Here is an 18,552-nt window from a genome sequence, read left to right as displayed (position 1 = left end):
TCTAAAGTCATCTGATTCAGACCTTAGATCACCATCTAAATCAGACCTTAGATCACCATCTAAAGTCATCTGACTCAGACCTTAGAGAGTGACCGTGCATCCTCCTCTTCCTCCTCCCCCTAGCTGATGAAGATCGCGTTCGACGAGGAGGTGGCGTCGGACCTGGCGGAGGTCTTCAGGAAGCACGTTCACAAGCTGCGCTACCCGCAGCACGTCCAGGCCACCTTCGCCTTCACTGTGGGCCAGGCCGCCAAGATGGTGGTGGAGCACAAGTCCAAGGACAAGAACCAGTCGCTCAAGTAAGGGCGGGCCTACGTCCGACCGATCACCGTCCCTCGTCGCAGTCCGTTCCGTGTGATGGGGGACGCGCCTGATGTTACCACCCACCGATCGCTCGTTGTCTGTTGAAACACTACGCGGCGTGTAGATGATTGACAGAACTGTCCAGTGTTGAGTTTGTCACGGAAAGGGAGTCGTTTTGTTATGTTACGTTACGTTATCGTAATGGAAAGAGGGACGGCATGTGGCTCAGGAGGTAGAGCGGGTTGGCTGGTAACCGGAAGGTTGCTAGTTTGATCCCCGGCTCCTCCTAGCTGAGTGTGGAGGAGCGAGGTCCCTGAGCGAGACGTCTCACCCTGACTGCTCATGACGAGCTGGCTGTCGCCCTGCGTGGCTGACACCGCTGTCGGTGTCTGAATGTGTGCATGAATGGGTGAATGTGAGGTAGTATTGTAAAGCGCTTTGAGTGGCCACTGGTTAGAAAAGCGCTGTATTCAGTCCATCTACGCGATGCTACAGTGTGTGAAGTTTCAGTTCAGTTTTGAGTTGAGCTGCGCAGGGACGAGTATAAAATAAAGGGTCATAAACATCAACGTCAACAACACAGGAATCCACGCAGCAGTGGAGAACGGGAACTGGGTCGTTTGTGCAACAGCTCAGTGCCGCCTCGCTCGGACCCCTGCCATCTCCTAGCAGCCGGCACGCATTACGATCCGTCAACGGATAGGGCCAACACGCTTATTAACCCCTGTGTAAACGTACGACCAAACCCCCACCCTGACCCCGTCCTGCTCAGAACAACACTCCGGCACGTGATGTGTTAGCGAGGGTGTTGATCCCAGACCCAATGCAGGAAACCTAAATGTTGAACTCGGTCCGGTGAGGGGTCTGGGTTAAATTTTCATTAGCATGGGGGAAAGCGAAAGCAAGCCTAATAATTGGCCTTTGGGCTTTCCCGTTATCATTCTCCTATCTCCTCTCCATCTTCACCCTGAATGTTTTTTTTTTTATATATTTTTGTCCTCGGCCTTGCTTTTTTCTAATTTTCTCTTATTCTTGCTCTTATCTCTTTCTCTCTCCCGTAATGGCATTCAATCCTGCTCTCACTCACTCAGCCGCTCACAATCACATTCAATCTCACACACACAAAATCACATTCAATGTCTCTCATTCACTCACTCACAATCAATCTCTCTCACACACACACACACAATCACATTCAATGTCTCTCTCTCTCTCTTCGTTTATCTTTTTCTCTCTCTCTCCCCCTCCCCCTCCTTGCCTCCGTGAGTAGGAATGGCGGAACATACCAGTGGCCTGTTGAATAATTCAACAGTGGAAAACGTGACCGCTTCTCGGTTGCCCCCGCGGTTTTCATATCTGCGTGCCAGTGTGTGTGTGCCAGTCTTTGTGTGTGTGTGTGTGTGTGTGTGTGTGTGTGTGTGTGTGTGTGTGTGTGTGTGTGTGTGTGTGTGTGAGAGAGAGAGAGAATGTGTCGCGATGCCCTCTGATGAGCGAGGCTAAACTTCAACTTTGCTCCCCGGTCTCCCAGCGGTGGTTGAATGAATGTCTGACTCCCTGAGTCATCCCCCCCCACGCTCACCACACACCGCCTCTGGGTGACCCTGACCGGATCAGGGCTAGGAAGGGTTACTCAAGTTCCTTGAAGTAGATTAAATGATTTACAAATGCTGTAAAGTCGGAATGGGAAACGCGTCATCTCAGACCTACGTGCGCTCAAGCTACCAACTCGAAAAAAATGTGGATGCCCACCGTTAACTAGAAGAATACAAGTGCATTATTATAATTCTAGATTATAAATGTAAATATTCTAGTTTAAATAGTGGTGAATAAGTGAACCGACTATACATTGCTGTCATCGTAAGGGAACCCCTCAATAAGAACAAGTGCTATCAGTAGTTACAATGCCAGATGCTGTATCGGTATGTGCTCTGTTTCGGCCGATACGCAAGTTCAGGATTCTAACGTGACGTTTCTCCACAGGACGCTGTCCAAGCACCTGGTGAAGACAGCCAAGAGGACCATCGGCCGGCAGTACGTGACCCGCAAGAAGTACGCCCCCCCCACCTGGGAGAACCGCAGCAGCCTGCAGTCGGAGCTGGACGAGGACGAGATCTCAGGTAGAGGGGGAGCGACCGGTCTGTCTCTGTCTCTGTATGTGTTTGTCTGTGTCTCTCTCCCCATCTCTCTCTCTGTCTCTCTCTCCCCATCGCTCTCTCTCTGTCTCTCTCTCTCTCTGCCTCTCTCTCTGCCTCTCTCTCTCTCTCTCTGTCTGTCTGTTTGTTTGTCTGTCTGTCTCTCTCTCTCTCTGCCTCTCTCTCTCTCTCTCTCTCTGCCTCTCTCTGTCTCTCTCTCTCTCTCTCTGCCTCTCTCTCTCTCTCTCTCTCTCTGCCTCACACTCACTCTCTCCCCCCCTCCCTCCCTCCCTCCCCCCCCCAGTGTCGGAGGAGATGGACCAGACCTCCCTCACCCTCTCCTCCACCATGCGCTCGTCGGACCGCCAGACCATGAGCAACGTGGTGGAGCGCGCCTGTTGCCGTGACTACCAGCGCATGGGGCTGGGCACGCTGAGCAACAGCCTGACGCGCTCCAAGAACGAGCCCTTCCGCATCTCCACCGTCAACCGCATGTACACCGTCTGCAGGAGGTGAGACCCAGTAGAGGGACCTGTAGAGTGACCTGTAGAGGGACCTGTAGAGGGACCTGTAGAGTGACCTCTAGAGTGACCTGTAGAGGGACCTGTAGAGTGACCTGTAGAGTGACCTGTAGAGTGGCCTGTAGAGTGACCTGTAGAGTGACCTGTAGAGTGACCTGTAGAGTGACCTGTAGAGGGACCTGTAGAGTGACCTGTAGAGTGACCTGTAGAGTGACCTGTAGAGTGACCTGTAGAGTGACCTGTAGAGGGACCTGTAGAGTGACCTGTAGAGTGACCTGTAGAGTGGCCTGTACACTGACCTGTAGAGGGCCCTGGAGAGGGACCTGTACACTCTCTGTAGAGGGACCTGTAGAGGGACCTGTAGAGGGACCTGTAGAGTGACCTGTAGAGGGACCTGTAGAGTGACCAGTAGAGTGACCTGTAGAGGGACCTGTAGAGTGGCCTGTAGAGTGACCTGTAGAGTGACCTGTAGAGGGACCTGTAGAGGGACCTGTAGAGTGGCCTGTAGAGTGGCCTGTAGAGTGACCTGTAGAGGGACCTGTAGAGTGACCTGTAGAGGGACCTTTAGAGGGACCTGTAGAGTGACCTGTAGAGTGGCCTGTAGAGTGACCTGTAGAGTGACCTGTAGAGTGACCTGTACACTCTCTGTAGAGGGACCTGTAGAGGGACCTGTAGAGTGACCTGTAGAGTGACCTGTAGAGTGGCCTGTAGAGTGGCCTGTAGAGTGGCCTGTAGAGTGACCTGTACACTCTCTGTAGAGTGACCTGTAGAGTGACCTGTAGAGGGACCTGTAGAGTGGCCTGTAGAGTGGCCTGTAGAGTGGCCTGTAGAGTGACCTGTACACTCTCTGTAGAGTGGCCTGTAGAGGGACCTGTACACTCTCTGTAGAGTGGCCTGTAGAGGGACCTGTAGAGGGACCTGTAGAGGGACCTGTAGAGTGACCTGTAGAGTGGCCTGTACACTGACCTGTAGAGGGACCTGTAGAGGGACCTGTAGAGTGGCCTGTAGAGACGAGGCCCAGGGGTGTGTGCCTATAAATGTCTGTGAGTATATCATGAATTCTTAACGGCTGAATAACTGTGTGTGTCCGTCCCCCCCAGCTACCCCGGGCTGCTCATCGTCCCCAACTGCATCCCTGACTCCACGCTGCAGAGGATCTGCCGCTGCTACCGGCAGAACCGCTTCCCCGTGGTGTGCTGGAGGAACTCCCGGACCAAGGCCTTGCTGCTGCGCTCGGCCGGCCTCCACGCCAAGGGGGTGGTGGGTTTCTTCAAGTCCCCCAACGCCACGTCCTCAGGTAGCGAGGGCGCACACGCATGCACACACACACACACAGCCACACAGCCACACACACAGACACAGACAGACACACACGCACACACAGATGTGGGTGTCCGGAGATCGCGGTGTCGAGGACAGTTGGATTCTTTTTTATTTGTTTTGTTTATTGGTTGTTATTTATTTCTAGTTTGATTATTGAGTGGAAGCGTTTGTGAAGGTTTGGAGTCCCACGAGTGGATGTGTTTGATTCTATCTACGTGTTTCTATGTGAGGCTTCTATCAACAGTGGTGCATGTGTGGTTATGTATCTTTTATTTACTACTTTATTAATGATAACTATTAAATAACAAACAGGTTGTAGAGGACCTGTTGCTCAAGGATGGCTGTGTATATTGTGGTTCCAACCTATAACCTCCTTACAGCTGGGAGTCAAGCTCCCTAGCCTACTACCACACGGTCCTGGCCCACATCCATTAATAAATCTATATGTCTGTGTGTGTGTGTGTGTGTGTGTGTGTCTGTCCCTGTGTGTGTGTGTGTGTGTGTGTGTGTGTGTGTCCCTGCAGTGCCCTCCCAGGCCGACTCGTCCAGCCTGGAGCAGGAGAAGTACCTGCAGGCCATCATCAGCTCCATGCCCTCCTACAGCGAGGGCAACGGACGCAACACCCTCAGCGGCTTCACCTCCTCCCACATGAGCACCTCGGGTCAGTGTAGCACCTCCACCCACATGAGAACCTCCACCCACATGAGCACCTCGGGTCAGTGTAGCACCTCCTCCCACATGAGCACCTCGGGTCAGTGTAGCACCTCCACCCACATGAGAACCTCCACCCACATGAGCACCTCGGGTCAGTGTAGCACCTCCACCCACATGAGAACCTCCACCCACATGAGCACCTCGGGTCAGTGTAGCACCTCCACCCACATGAGAACCTCCACCCACATGAGCACCTCGGGTCAGTGTAGCACCTCCACCCACATGAGCACCTCGGGTCAGTGTAGCACCTCCACCCACATGAGCACCTCGGGTCAGTGTAGCACCTCCACCCACATGAGAACCTCCTCCCACATGAGCACCTCGGGTCAGTGTAGCACCCAGCTCCTCCACCTGGTCTGTTGTGGGGCTGTGTGCTACGTCAGCCGTATCTGCACGTCAAATTGCAAATCTGCAATTTGACGTTGCAAAAAGAAAAGAGCATCAAATTGCAAAAGTGTTTTTGCGAGTGCAGCAAAATACAATCCCTGACTGAAAACCAACAAATGTACACAACAAATAAAACGCCTATATCACACTGCAATGCTACACAACATCCCAATCCCCCGTCCTGTACTGAGCCTCCTCCGGCCTCCACCCTCCCAGACGACTCACCCTCTCCCCCCCACACCCCCCACAGACTCCTCAGACAAGCTCCGTCAGCCTAAGATCGGGGCTCTGATGAAGCAGGTGATGGGGTCCAAGGAGGAGCTTCCCGGCACCTTCAGTCGAGGAGGTGAGCTCCTCGATCCCCCCTCCACCCACTTCCACCCCACCCATCACCCAATCCACACTAGGCAGCCTTCCCCTGTGTGTGACCCCTGTGTGTGTGTGTGTGTGTGTGTGTGTGTGTGTGTGTGTACAGAGGTCGGTGTGTTTGGGGTCAGATCCCCCAGTCTACCGCAGCTCCCTGGTTCTGGGGTGGTGGCGGGGGGGAGGACGAGGTCTGGAGGGCTGCCCAGGACCAGGGCGATCCAGACCGACTCTGAAGCCGGGCAAAGTTTTAAAGAGAGGGTGTTTTTGAGAACATGTTTGGCCTATGTTTGTTGGTTCGGGTCGTTCAGTCTGGGATGTTGGGATGATTCATCTCAAGTCGAACAACGTCTGCTAAACGTTTTCCCCGGCAAACGAAGGACTGGTTGTGATGTCACAACCGGAGTCAACCAATCGTCCTTAAGATGAAATGTAAACCAACCAATCACAGGCCGCCATGGGCTCCCAAAACGGTTTAATTCTACTGGTGTTTGTCTGAGCCCTGGAGAGTCAAAAGAAAAACGTTTAACTGTATTTTAACACTTGATAAAAAAAGAAACGGGGTCAAATAATGGCAAAAATAAGTCAAACACCCTCCTTTAAATTTGTCTGTGACAAAAAGTAATTGGTTGGGGTTAACCTGTGTGTGTGTGTGTGTGTGTGTGTGTGTGAGTGTGTGTATGTGTGTGTGAGGGATGGTAGTGTGAGACCCACCCACACTTCACCAGTAGCTGTTAGCTTAACACCCCTCTCTGTGTCGTTTGACCTCAGCTCTGGGTCAAAGGGCGAGGGTCATCTCCCTTTCTCAGCCCAAAATGTCAGTCAAGTCCAGGAGCTCTCCTCGAGGTACAGTAGGCCACGCCCACTCTGCCCCCCCTCCCTGCCCCCACCCCCTCTCGACGCTCTAATCTAACCAATCAAGATCTTTTAAACAGCTGTCGCCTTCCTGTCGGGCGTCGACTGTTTCCTCCCTGTGATGTCTGTTGCGTCTCTCTCTCTCTCTCTTTGGACTAACTATCTGTCATGTGATTGGATTGCCTCTCTCTGATTGGAGGGTTTCGTCCCGGTCGTCTGCATGCTGGTGGTCCCTCCTCCCGCCCCCACCACCACCTCTGTGTCCCGCAGGCTGTCCTGTGTGTTCTGTGTTTGATGACTGCTGTCTTGTGTCCATGGCGACGGATGACCGGTCACCTGGGATCACTGTATTGTAGACTAGTCACTTCTGTTTCCTTGGTAACCACGCAGGTGCCCGGGCGCACTAGCTGTAGCGCTCTGCCAATCAAGGTGACGTTGTGTGTCCTCTGTCTACTAGCATGGCTGCGGTGGCTAACGGCTAATGCTACGCCGTGCTAACTGATCGTTGTAGTGCCACCGAGAGGTCAAGCATCGCTTGTGATGTGATGGATGATGAAACAGGATTTCTGCTTTGGTTTGCCCTGATTACGCTCCAAGATTTTATCTGTGTCTGTGTTCGTTGGTTTGTGCGACGGAATACACCTGTTTGTGTGTGTCGCACATTCTGTGCAAATTCCGTTCTCTTATTGTCCTGTGAATTGTACATAAGTGTATTAATTCCTGTGTTTGTGTGTCTGTGTCTGTGTGTGCATGTGTTGGATTTGCACATGTGTTTGGGTTTTGCCTGGGTATGTGTGTGCGTGTGTGTGTGTCTGTGTGTTTTCCATATGCATGTGTGTTTTGCATGTGTGTGTATGTGTGTGTGTGTTTTGCACTCCTGTGTGTGTGTGTGATTTGCATGTGTGTGTGTGTTTTGCACTCGTGTGTGTGTGTGTGTGTGTGTGTGCGTGATTTGCACGTGTGTGTGTGTGTGTGTTTTGCACTCGTGTGTGTGTGTGTGTGATTTGCACGTGTGTGTGTGTGTGTGTGTGTATGTGTGTGTGTGTGTGCGCTCCCCTCCTCAGGCAAGTGGGGCAGCATCCGGGGCAGCGGGCGTCTGAGCGCCTACAACGCCGACGTGGGGAACCGGCTGGCGGGCAAGGAGTCGCCGCACCTCAACGGCGCCACGGGCGACGCCCTGTTCCTTCGCCAGCCACGCGCCTACCTCTACATCATCGGGGACAAGGGGCAGCTCAAGGTGGGCGGAGCTGACACGCCCTTGTTCTAGGCGGAGCTACCATCAAGGACACGCCCTTGTTCTAGGCGGAGCTACCATCAAGGACACGCCCTTGTTCTAGGCGGAGCTACCATCAAGGACACGCCCTTGTTCTGGGCGGAGCCTCCGTCTAGGGCACACCCTTGTTCTGGGCGGAGCCTCCGTCTAGGGCACGCCCGTGTTCTGGGCGGAGCTTCTGTTAAGGACCCCCATGTTCTGGGCGGAGCTACAGCCCAGGACACGCCCGTTTAGGGAGAACTAATGAGCTGTTTGAGTTCAATTTATACATTATATGAATGATGTGCCGCTAAGGGACCGGGTCAGGAAGGGAAAGATGATGGCTGAAAGATGTCAAGGCCCAAGGGACCGGAACAAATTAATGTTTGGAGGAAGTTTCCCCGGGTGGACAGACTCTAGAGTAGGCGTGTTTTCTTCTTGAGAAACGCTGTAGTTGTGATGTTTCTCAATGGAGCAAACGGCTAGAGACAGTGAGACAGTGAAGGTTTAAACTAATGCAGAGAACTCTTTTCTTTCAACGCCCGTATAATCACCCCAACAAAATTTGACGGCGATTGATTGCCCTATAAACGTTTAGAATACCCTCACTAATCCCTGCTCTTGCTCGGCTTGGGAGTTTCCACGGTGACTGACCCACTGTCTGTGTCTGTGTGTGTGTGTGTGTGTGTGTGTGTCCCAGCAGGGGGGGAAGCAGGACCCGTTCCAGCAGTGGGAGATGATCCCCAGCGAGGTGTGTGACGTGCGGCAGGTGAAGAACAGCTTCAAGAAGCTGATGAAGGCGTGTGTCCCCAGCTCTGTCAGCTACGACGCCGCCCTCAGCTTCCACCACTGCCTTGAGGACTCCGAGTGGATGAGCCTGGTGGGTGGCCACCCCCTGTGTGTGTGTGTGTGTGTGTGTGTGTGTGAACGTGAATGGGTGTGTGAGTTTGAATGTGTGAAATGAGGTTGGTTGCGTGTGTGTTTGAGATGATGTTGGTTGTGTGTGTGATGAGGTTGGGTGTGTGTGTGTGTGTGTGTGTAATGAGGTTGGTTGTGTGTGTATGATGATGGTGTGAGTGGGATAAAGTGTGTGTGTATTTGTTTTTGTTTGTGTGTGAGAGAGTGAGGGATATTGTACGTTTGTGTGTGTGCGTGTTTGTATGATGATGGTAGGTGATGATGGTGAGAGCATGATAATGTGTGTGTATGCGTTTTTGTTTGTGTGTGATGGAGTGTGTTTGTGTCTGAGAGGAATAATGTGTGGGTACATTGTTTTTTTTATTTGTGTGTGCGTAGTTATGGAGGATCCGTTTGGCTATAAGTTTGTGTGTGTGTGTGCGTCCACTAGACTGTGTATTTGTGTGTCTGTGACTTGATGATGATTTGTTTGTGATTTTTTGGTGAGCACAGTGTTCGCTTATAGGACTTTTTGTTTATGTGTACATGTTTTTGAATTGAATAATTGTGGTCGTACATTTTGTGACGCAAGATGTGTGTTCAAGAGAGCGGTGTCTGTGTGTGTGTGTGTGTGTGTCTGTCTGTAAGTGTGACGGATGGGGATTCATGATTTGTTTGTGATTATGAAGATAAGCCTGTGCGTAACTATTTGTATCCTGTAAACATGTTTGTGTTGGCAAAAGTTATCTCGATCTCAAGGCTTAAGCTGCCTCTTTGTGTGTGTGTCTCTCTATCTCTGGATGTGTGTGTGTTTGTGTCACTCTGGATGTGTGTGTGTCTCTCTGGATGTGTTTGTGCGTCTCTCTCTGGTTGTGTGTGTATGTGTGTGTCTCTGGATGTGTGTGTGTTGGTCTCTTTCTTGATGTGTGTGTGTGTGTGTGTGTCCAGCTCAACAAGGTGCTGCAGGTGTCCGTCCTGGTGGTGGAGCTGCTGGATAAGGGCTCATCAGTCATGGTGAGCCTGGAGGACGGCTGGGACGTCACCACACAGGTGAGAGACCACGCACACACACACACACACGTATACACGCACACAGACACACACGCACGCACGCACGCACGCACGCACGCACACACACACACACACACGTATACACGCACACACACGCACGCACACGTATACACGCGCATACACACACGCACGCACGCACACACACACACACACACGTATGCACGCACACACACGTATACACGCGCGCACACACACATGCATACACACACATGTACACGCACACACACACGTATACAAGCACACAGACACACACAAACACACGTATACACACACACACACAAATTAATATAAAGTTGACTTGTTTAATCGAATAAAGTAAAAAAAGGTGTGGGTGTGTGTCATTAGCCGCTGTCAGCTGATAGGATCTGGCAGCGGCCCCAGACCAGTGGTCCAGTCTGTAACGAGACCCCCCCCCGTCCCCAGGTGGTGTCCCTGGTGCAGCTGCTGTCGGACCCGTACTACCGCACCTTCGACGGCTTCAGGCTGCTGGTGGAGAAGGAGTGGCTGTCCTTCGGCCACCGCTTCAGCCACCGGGGGGCCCAGACGCTGGCCTCCCAGAGCAGCGGCTTCACCCCCGTCTTCCTGCAGTTCCTCGACTGCGTGCACCAGGTAGGACCGCAGGGGGGGCCACGCCCACATGGGGGGGCGGGCCTACCGGGGAGGTCATGCTCTCAGGGGAGGGTCATGACGCAGGGGAGGCCTAGCCACAAGGGGGTCCACGCCCATAGGAGAGGCCACGCCCAAATGAGGTCCACAGGCTCTAGGTGGAGCCTGTGGACCTCAAAGTCTTTGGCCGACAAATTTCTTTAATGATTGAAATGGCGAACCCTAAATACACATACAAACGTACATACGTGTGTGTGTGTGTATTTCTGACATGCACCATACAACTTTGTCAACACGCTTCACCGGCCTAGCGAATATCTTAGTGGCCCTTGACCTCACTTCCTGTTTGTTAATCCCACTGCGCGGATTGCTGCGGGTCCAGGAAGTGATGTCACGACCCTCTGATAGAGACGGATGTCTTTAGGGTGTGCAGTGGCAGCAACACACTCTCTGCACCTTCCACTTATTATGGGATAGATAGGGCTGAGTTCAAGCTGCTTCCTCTCTCTCTCTCTCCTATCTCTCGCCGTCAAACGTTAACCTAGATGGCACAAATAGGTTGGGCAGGAAGAGTGGAGTGATAGGTCCTGCCTACGGTCTTAACCCGGGGCCCAGAGCTCTTGTCTGACAGTCATTCATTCATTCATTCATTCGATGGGTAGCGTCGGGGACGTAGATTTTCAATCCTATCATCCTATTCTGTAACTATTTGAATGTGCTTAAATCTTAAGTCTGCTGTTGGGTCACTGAATTTGTTTTATATTTGACACTCACTAGTGAGTAACAGCCAGTGCGGCCAATCATCAAGTTTGATTTTTTGCGTTTTTTTATAAAAAATGAACAAAACCAGTGGTAAACCACAGACTGCTGAATGTATTTTAGTTGTATAAGTTACTTTAGTGCTTTTACCCAGCAGATACACAAATCGTACTTTGTTGATGTGTTGATGTATTCATCCAGACAAACTCTTACTTATATTATAACTTTTCATATATTACAATGATAATTTGTTGACAATTAGCAGTTCAAACCTGTAATAATGTTTCTATAGATCTTGCTTTCTGCTAAATCTTATCCATTTCATTCCATCATTTTATTTCGTTGTATGACTGTTTCAACATGATGCACTTTGAGTCCGCCTCGTGTATGAATAAAGTTTCCTTGTATCAAAGCCTCTCTCTCCTCCCGCAGATCCACCTGCAGTTCCCCATGGAGTTTGAGTTCAGCCAGTACTACCTGAAGTTCCTGGCCTACCACTACGTCTCCAACCGCTTCAGGACCTTCCTGCTCGACTCGGACTACGAGCGCATCGAGCTAGGTCAGTCCCCCCCCCCCCCCCCTTAACCACGCCCAGGTGCATCCTGGGAGTTCTGCCGACCACGTAGCATTCCCAATGCGCACCGACCTCATGTCCGTTCAGAGGTCTAGTTAATTGCCATTTTAAATCTATCTTTGGTGTAAACCAACCAAAATCTGCTGTTGGGTCACTGAATGTGTTTTATATTTGCCACTAGTGGTGAGTGACAGCCAGTGCAGCCAATCAACACAAGATGATAGTGAGGAAATGATGACCAAATAAGTAAAATCTGTCTGTGTGCGTGTGTGTAGGGGTGCTGTATGAGGAGAAGGGGGAGAGGAAGACCCCCCAGGTGTGTAAGTCCGTGTGGGACTACATCGACCGGCTCAACAAGAAGACCCCCGTCTTCTACAACTACATGTTCTCCCCCGAGGATGAGGAGGTAAGGGGGAACGCACTTACACACTCACTCAATCACACTCACTCACTTATTCACCCTCACACTCACTGACTCAATCACCCTCTCACTCATTCACCCTCACACTCAGTCATTTACTCACTCACACCATCTCACACACTAACACATTCAATCACCCTCACACTCATTCAATCACCATCAACAATCACGCCATCAAACTCACTCACTCGCCCCATCACCCTCCCTCACTCGCCCCATCACCACCACACACACGGAGCTAGCCCTTAGTCGCCCTCTAATAACACCACCCCCCATCCCCTGCTCCGCCTCCCAGGTGCTGCGGCCCTACAGCCACATCTCCAACATGAAGCTGTGGGACTTCTACACGGAGGAGACCCTCTCGGAGGGGCCCTCCTTCGACTGGGAGCTGGGGCGGAGCCGGCAGGAGCGGCCGGCCGAGGAGCCGGCGGCGGCGGACAGCAGCGGGCCCACGTCCCAGCGCCAGATCGTCTGGCCCTGTTACCACAGCCGCAGCAAGCTGCTGCCCGACGCCATCACCAAGCTGCTGCAGGTGAGCAGCCATAGCACCCAGCGGTTAGCATCCTAGCATTGGAACCTAGCGGCGACCGGTTAGCGTCCTAGCATTAGAACTTGGAGACTAGCGGTTCACACCCTATCATTTTGCCCCCAGAGGCTACCGGTTAGCATCCTAGCATTGGAACCTAGCGGCGACCGGTTAGCGTCCTAGCATTAGAACTTGGAGACTAGCGGTTCACATCCTATCATTTTGCCCCTAGAGGCTACCGGTTAGCATCCTAGCATTTGAACCTAGCGGCTAGCGGTTAGCGTCCTGTCATTAGAACTGAGCCGCTACAGGCTAGCATCCTAGCATTACCACCTAACAGCTGCAGGGCGGAATCCTAGAATAAGCTTGCAGCTGCTACAGGTTAGCACAATTTTGCCATACATATTAGCACTGAGCAGGCTACAGGTTAGCATCAAACCACTACATAAAAGTCATAACCCAGCTTAGCCTAACTAACAAGAGCGTTGTAGCATTAGCTCGTAGCAGCAACAGGATAGCCTCATCGTACAGAAACCTAACGTGTGTGTGTGTGTGTGTGTGTGTGTGCGCCTCATAGGACCTCCAGAGCCTTGAGGCGGAGCTGGGCCAGACGTCGGAGAAGTGGAAGGACACCTGGGACAAGATGAAGAACGCGCAGAGGAGCGAGGCCAAGCTGGAGAGCAAGGTAGCGCCGCGGAGCCGCTAGCTCCTGACGCACCACACGGACACGCCTCTCCGCTCGTTAAGGGCGGGTCTGTAGAGATAATTAAAGTTAATTACCTTATATCTAACGTGGTGATGTCTACCATGGCTGTGAATCAGCAGATTTTCCCAGGGGAAAAAAAGATTTTCTGCAGATGGTTGAACATTTTGTTAAATTATAATCTAATCAGACACTGACCTCTAGTGGCCACTGGTTGAAACGCGACAGAAAGCACGCGGTGGGTCCCCGATGAGTGCGCTCCGTCTAACCCCCTGGTGGTCCTCCGCCCCCAGCCCTCGTTCTCCAGCTCCCTCTTCATGACCTCCAACCCGGGCCACCAGCGGCGGTCCCACGGCGTGGTGATGCAGGAGGGGGGCGTGGGTCTCGACGGCCAGGCCAGCCCTACCTCCGCCCCGGCGGCCGGCCGGCCCAGCACCAGCGCCCTCTACTCCCAGTTCCAGAGCACCGAGAGCGACAACCGGTGAGGGCGGGGGCCGCTTGAGTGTGTTAGAGCTGTGTTCGGCTGACCACAGCCTGCTGAATGGAAAAGGAGTTTGAGTTCAGATAAGTTACTTTAGCGTGTTTACCCTGAAATCTGCAAACAATAATGTGCTGAATGGAAGTGTGTTCAACCTGCACCAATCAAAGCACAGCCTGCTGAATGGAATTGTATTTTAGTTAAAATAAGTTACTAAAGTGTGGTTAGCCTGCATTAGGCAAACCACAGCTTGTTGGATGGAAATGTTTTGGTTAAAATACATGTTACTTACAGTGCTACCCTGTACACAACGTGCTGAATGGAAATCCTTTTAAGTTCAAATAAAATGTATTCACCTTCTGATTAAATAAAAACGTTAAGATACCATTTGAAGTTATGCTGCAGGTTCCAAAGACGTCGTGCCCCAGTTTTATGAATGACCATGTGTGTTTGACCCCCCCCCTCCCCCAGGAGCTTTGAGGGCATCCTGTTCAAGAGGGGCGCTCTGCTGAAACCATGGAAACCACGCTGGTTCGTCCTGGACAAGACCAAGCACCAGGTGAGACACCTGTGACTAACGAGCCTGGCGAACCACCAGGACGCTGGAACCCCTCGGCTCATTACAGATCTCAAAAGGGCGTCGCCAAAAGGCCGCCGGACGCCATCGGATAGGCCTAGAACCAATCACAGCCACGAAACGGGTGACCGCACCGAGTGGTGATTCATTTTTCTGTTTTCTTCGACAAAAAATTGAAATGCAGTCTTCTGTTCTTCTTTTAGTGAAAATATACCGTCCGGTTCGTTTAATGCCGTCTCAATAGCAGAATCAAAAGACCGTTCTACATCAGCGGCAGCCATCTTTGTCGTTGTCTAAATGCCATCACCTCACCCCGCCTCGTGTTAGATAAAGGCTTGTGATTGGTCGGTCCACCTCGTACCGGTATTTGTGATGTGAGTGGAGCCGGCGAGATGGGTCTGGTTCCCAAGGCTCATGTTCATCCACTCATTCCTCTCTCTCCTCCTCTCCCCCCCCCCCCCCCCCCCCCCCCCCCAGCTGCGTTACTACGACAGCCGGCAGGACAAGGAGTGCAAAGGAGTGATCGAGCTGGGAGAGGTGGAGTCCGTCATACCGGGAACGCCCACCATGGGGGCGCCCAAGAACATCGAGGAGAAGGCCTTCTTTGACGTGAGTGGGGCCCACCTAGCCTGGCCAGACCTCATCTCAGTCTACAACGAGAAGGGGTCTTGGAACCACACATTCATTCTCTCGTATTTGAGGCGTGGTTTACGATTGCCCGGAGCCGTTTATTGGGCGCCTCGAATTTCTATCATGGACATTTTATACACACAATACCATCAGTAGATCACCCGTCGACGCCATCTTGTTTTTAAGACTCGATAAGTAGATTGGCGAACACAGAGCTTGCATGTTGCTGACGGATGTCACAATCTCTGTATCGAGTGTTAAAAACAAAATGGCGTCGACGGGTGATCTACTGATGGTATTGTGTGTATAAAATGTCCTTTTTAATAAACAATATGTACACTTACAAGTTTTCAATGCCTCGTTTTATATGTTAAGACCCTTATTATACTACCAAAGTGTCAGGCTACTTTTAGCCTTTTAAGTGGTTTAAAATAGCGATTTAGTTTTTACCATAACCAGTGCCCCAATCGTTCTAAGGTTATAGCGTTTTGATAGGATCGGCTAAAAACAGCCAACTGAAGAATGCGTCTATATGCCGTTTTTGTGCTCCAAAACGAACGTTTCAACTCGTTATCATACAAAACATATCCCAAATCAATTTTACACCGGAATTACCCTTTAAAATACCTCTGTAAGGATTGACCAATCGCCTCGTCTCTCCCCCCCCCCCAGCTCAAGACGACCAAACGCGTGTACAACTTCTGCGCCCAGGACAGCCTGAACGCCCAGCTGTGGATGGACAGTGTGCAGAGCTGTCTGTCAGACGCCTGAGGCAGGAAGGGGCGGGACTTACGCCATCCAACCAGAAAGGACCGAAACGGAGCGAGCTCAGAGGTGCCGCGGGGACAGCCTGACGGACAGCTCGGCCCGGCCAATCCCAGGTCCAGCTGGGACCCTTGGGGGAGTGGCCTCTTTGTCCCTTTGTTTAGCTGGGTTCAAGTGTTTGCCAGAGTCGGACTAATGATGTCGCGTCACAGTGTTTCAATTTTTTTTTTTCCTATAAAATAACAAAAAAATCAACAAAAAATAAAATAAAGCCGTCGTCCCCCGCCCCAAACACTCCCCCACCTGATAACCACTTCCTGCCGCCCGAAAAACAACGGAAAATGCAGCATGGCAACCATCTCCCACTCTGCTGTTGCCAGGGCGACCCTACGGCTGCGTGTGTGCAAGCATGGCGACCAATCACGAGCCTCCAAGCCCTCCTCTCCTATAAACCCGTCATTCCACCGGAGGTTCGGATGACATTCTTCCTGTCGGGGGAGACGCTAAGTGACAGAACTGACCCCTGACCCCACCTCGGCCCCGGCCTCTCACTGCCTGACGGACGCCTGATCGGGCCAATAGGAGGCCTTGCTTACCGATTATGAAGGATTTACCTTTTCATCCCCGTCTTCATACTCCTCCCCGTTCCGTTGGTGACTCATGCTGCCATACTGTGAAAGCCATCGCAGCGCCCCCCCGGTGGTCCGAAGTGGGAGTGTTCCCGTTGGAGATGGTCGTTGGTTCTCATCTCAGACTGTTTACTGAACACACACCCACACAGATCGACGTCGTTCAAAACCACTATTAACGATTTCACTATTAACATTCACGGAATTCCTTTTTTTTAATCAAAAAGGACAAAGGGCAGGGAAACTTTATTTTGATTGAGACCAACCATTAGAGGTGAGCGATTCCAGACTGATGTGAGGGATAAGGGGCGCTGTTCAGAGAGTGGAATTGTCGAATTTATCGGAGGGAATTTCCATGTTGTGCGCTGATGCCCGAAGTTTTTTTTAAGGTGCGTCGGATTCTCATTCCAACCGATAGCGACGGTCGGGCGACTTGGAAAACAAACGCAGCAAATGATTCAGCGAGTTTATGATTCACTAGTTTTTTTAACACCGCCAGTGGAATTCAGCGCGTTTGCCATTAATCTATTTATCTAGAATAGATGCATCGTCATCAAAAATAACATTGAACAGCAAATGTGTTGCAGTCGATGTAGAGCTAGCTAAAGTCAACGGTTACCGCTTCAGCGACTTCCGAACATCGTGATCGCTCTCCAGTTCGGCTTCAGTCCGTGTAGGTCCGCTAGTTTTATTTTTCTCTTGAAGGTCCTATCCGGTTTTGAGAAATTATTTTGAATCTTGATTTTTTTTTTATAGTGCCACTGATCTTTTATTTTTTATCCGAAACAGTTGAAGACATCACACACACACACGTACATGGGACACAAGCTCACCCTCATCCACACCTGCTATGTAAAATATGGTTCTACTGCTGTCTCGTTGAATATAAAATTTGAATTGTAGATTATTTTTTGTGTCTAATAACTCCCTTGTATATACTACTCCAGATTTGTATGTAACGTTATGGTAGTAATTTATTTAACTTTTGTCCTACAGTAGAATTCCGGAAGTACCACTTTTATTTTGAAAATTAGGAATCCAATGTGCCATTTTGTTTATTTCTGTATTAATGTGACTAATGCTACTACTTTTTTTTTAAGAAAAGGAAAAAAGTACCAGTAAACCCACAACGTCTTTTTCGGTTTTTTAACAACGTTAGTCCATTTCCATTTTCGATGTCGACCCATTCGTTAAGAGTGGACCTATAGTGTATTAGTGGTTAAAAGTCCCTCTAAAACGTGGCTTAATAATTTTTTTTAAGGCAGGTTCAACTTGTAGTTTGTATCTTAACTGTGCCGGTGGTCTCAATAAAAACAAACGACATGTTGCCTTTCAGCGGACCGTTCTGGTGATTTGGGTTCCGGTTGTTCTAAACTCCCGCGTCATTCAGAGTGACGCAGACTCCGCCGCATATTGCAGTGTTGTTTTTTTTAACATGGTTACATGTACTGTGATGCTAGTGTCCTCCATCAATCAAAAGTATTGGTATATTAAAAACATTTCAGTGGAAAAATAAAATGACAGAATCCAAAGTCAAGATGTTCAATTAAAATGCATAATGTGCAATAAATTACTTTTGTCTTGATTGATCCAATTCGATATAGCGGTTGATTAAAATCAACAAATAGACCGATTCCATCCGACCGTTTTGCTGCCAGCCATGATAGTTATACATGTCGCTAACCCTTTTAAGAAACGAATGATAATTGCAACAGGACTTGTAAATCGTGGCGTCACATCGCAATGATCGCCTCCATTTTGGAAGCACAGGAATGCTAGATATTTGTTGGTAGTTAGAAGTTGGTAATTGTTCGTTAATTAATAACCCTTTCAAATGATTGTTTGAAACTATGGCCCGTTCAGTTTACCAGGCCTACCATTGAGAGGAGATACATATTAGCCTCTGGACCAGGTGGATGTCAATCTTGATATATAGGCCTATTTAAAAATCCCAATATAAAACGGTGGGCTTATATCCACGTTGACAATTAATTTAAAGTTTCCGGGAAGTAAGTTAGCGACAACAAAAAATTGGGCAATTAGGCACATTGAGTCAGAGCAGACA

At 50.5% G+C, this 18,552-nt stretch overlaps 1 protein-coding gene across 1 annotated transcript in view; it reads left to right on the top strand.

The window, feature by feature from the left end:
* Window positions 1-17,822, top strand: part of sbf1 (SET binding factor 1) — a 65,152-nt gene extending 47,330 nt beyond the window's left edge. The window contains 19 exon segments of the mRNA XM_079735898.1: window positions 124-299; window positions 2,284-2,420; window positions 2,740-2,947; window positions 4,057-4,253; window positions 4,804-4,941; window positions 5,632-5,727; window positions 6,516-6,590; window positions 7,664-7,836; window positions 8,555-8,731; window positions 9,697-9,798; window positions 10,243-10,428; window positions 11,617-11,743; window positions 12,034-12,164; window positions 12,475-12,711; window positions 13,283-13,390; window positions 13,702-13,889; window positions 14,358-14,445; window positions 14,941-15,072; window positions 15,766-17,822. Of these exon segments, the coding sequence (XP_079592024.1) occupies window positions 124-299; window positions 2,284-2,420; window positions 2,740-2,947; window positions 4,057-4,253; window positions 4,804-4,941; window positions 5,632-5,727; window positions 6,516-6,590; window positions 7,664-7,836; window positions 8,555-8,731; window positions 9,697-9,798; window positions 10,243-10,428; window positions 11,617-11,743; window positions 12,034-12,164; window positions 12,475-12,711; window positions 13,283-13,390; window positions 13,702-13,889; window positions 14,358-14,445; window positions 14,941-15,072; window positions 15,766-15,864 (2,775 nt within the window). The 3' untranslated portion in view covers window positions 15,865-17,822.
* The last annotated feature ends 730 nt before the right edge of the window (window positions 17,823-18,552 follow it).

The sequence above is a fragment of the Pollachius pollachius genome (genome assembly GCF_949987615.1).
Source record: "Pollachius pollachius genome assembly, chromosome: 4".
Taxonomy (NCBI): Eukaryota; Metazoa; Chordata; class Actinopteri; order Gadiformes; family Gadidae; genus Pollachius; species Pollachius pollachius.
The sequence above is the reverse complement of the archived record's forward strand: the minus strand, read 5'-3'. Positions and strand labels throughout refer to the sequence as shown.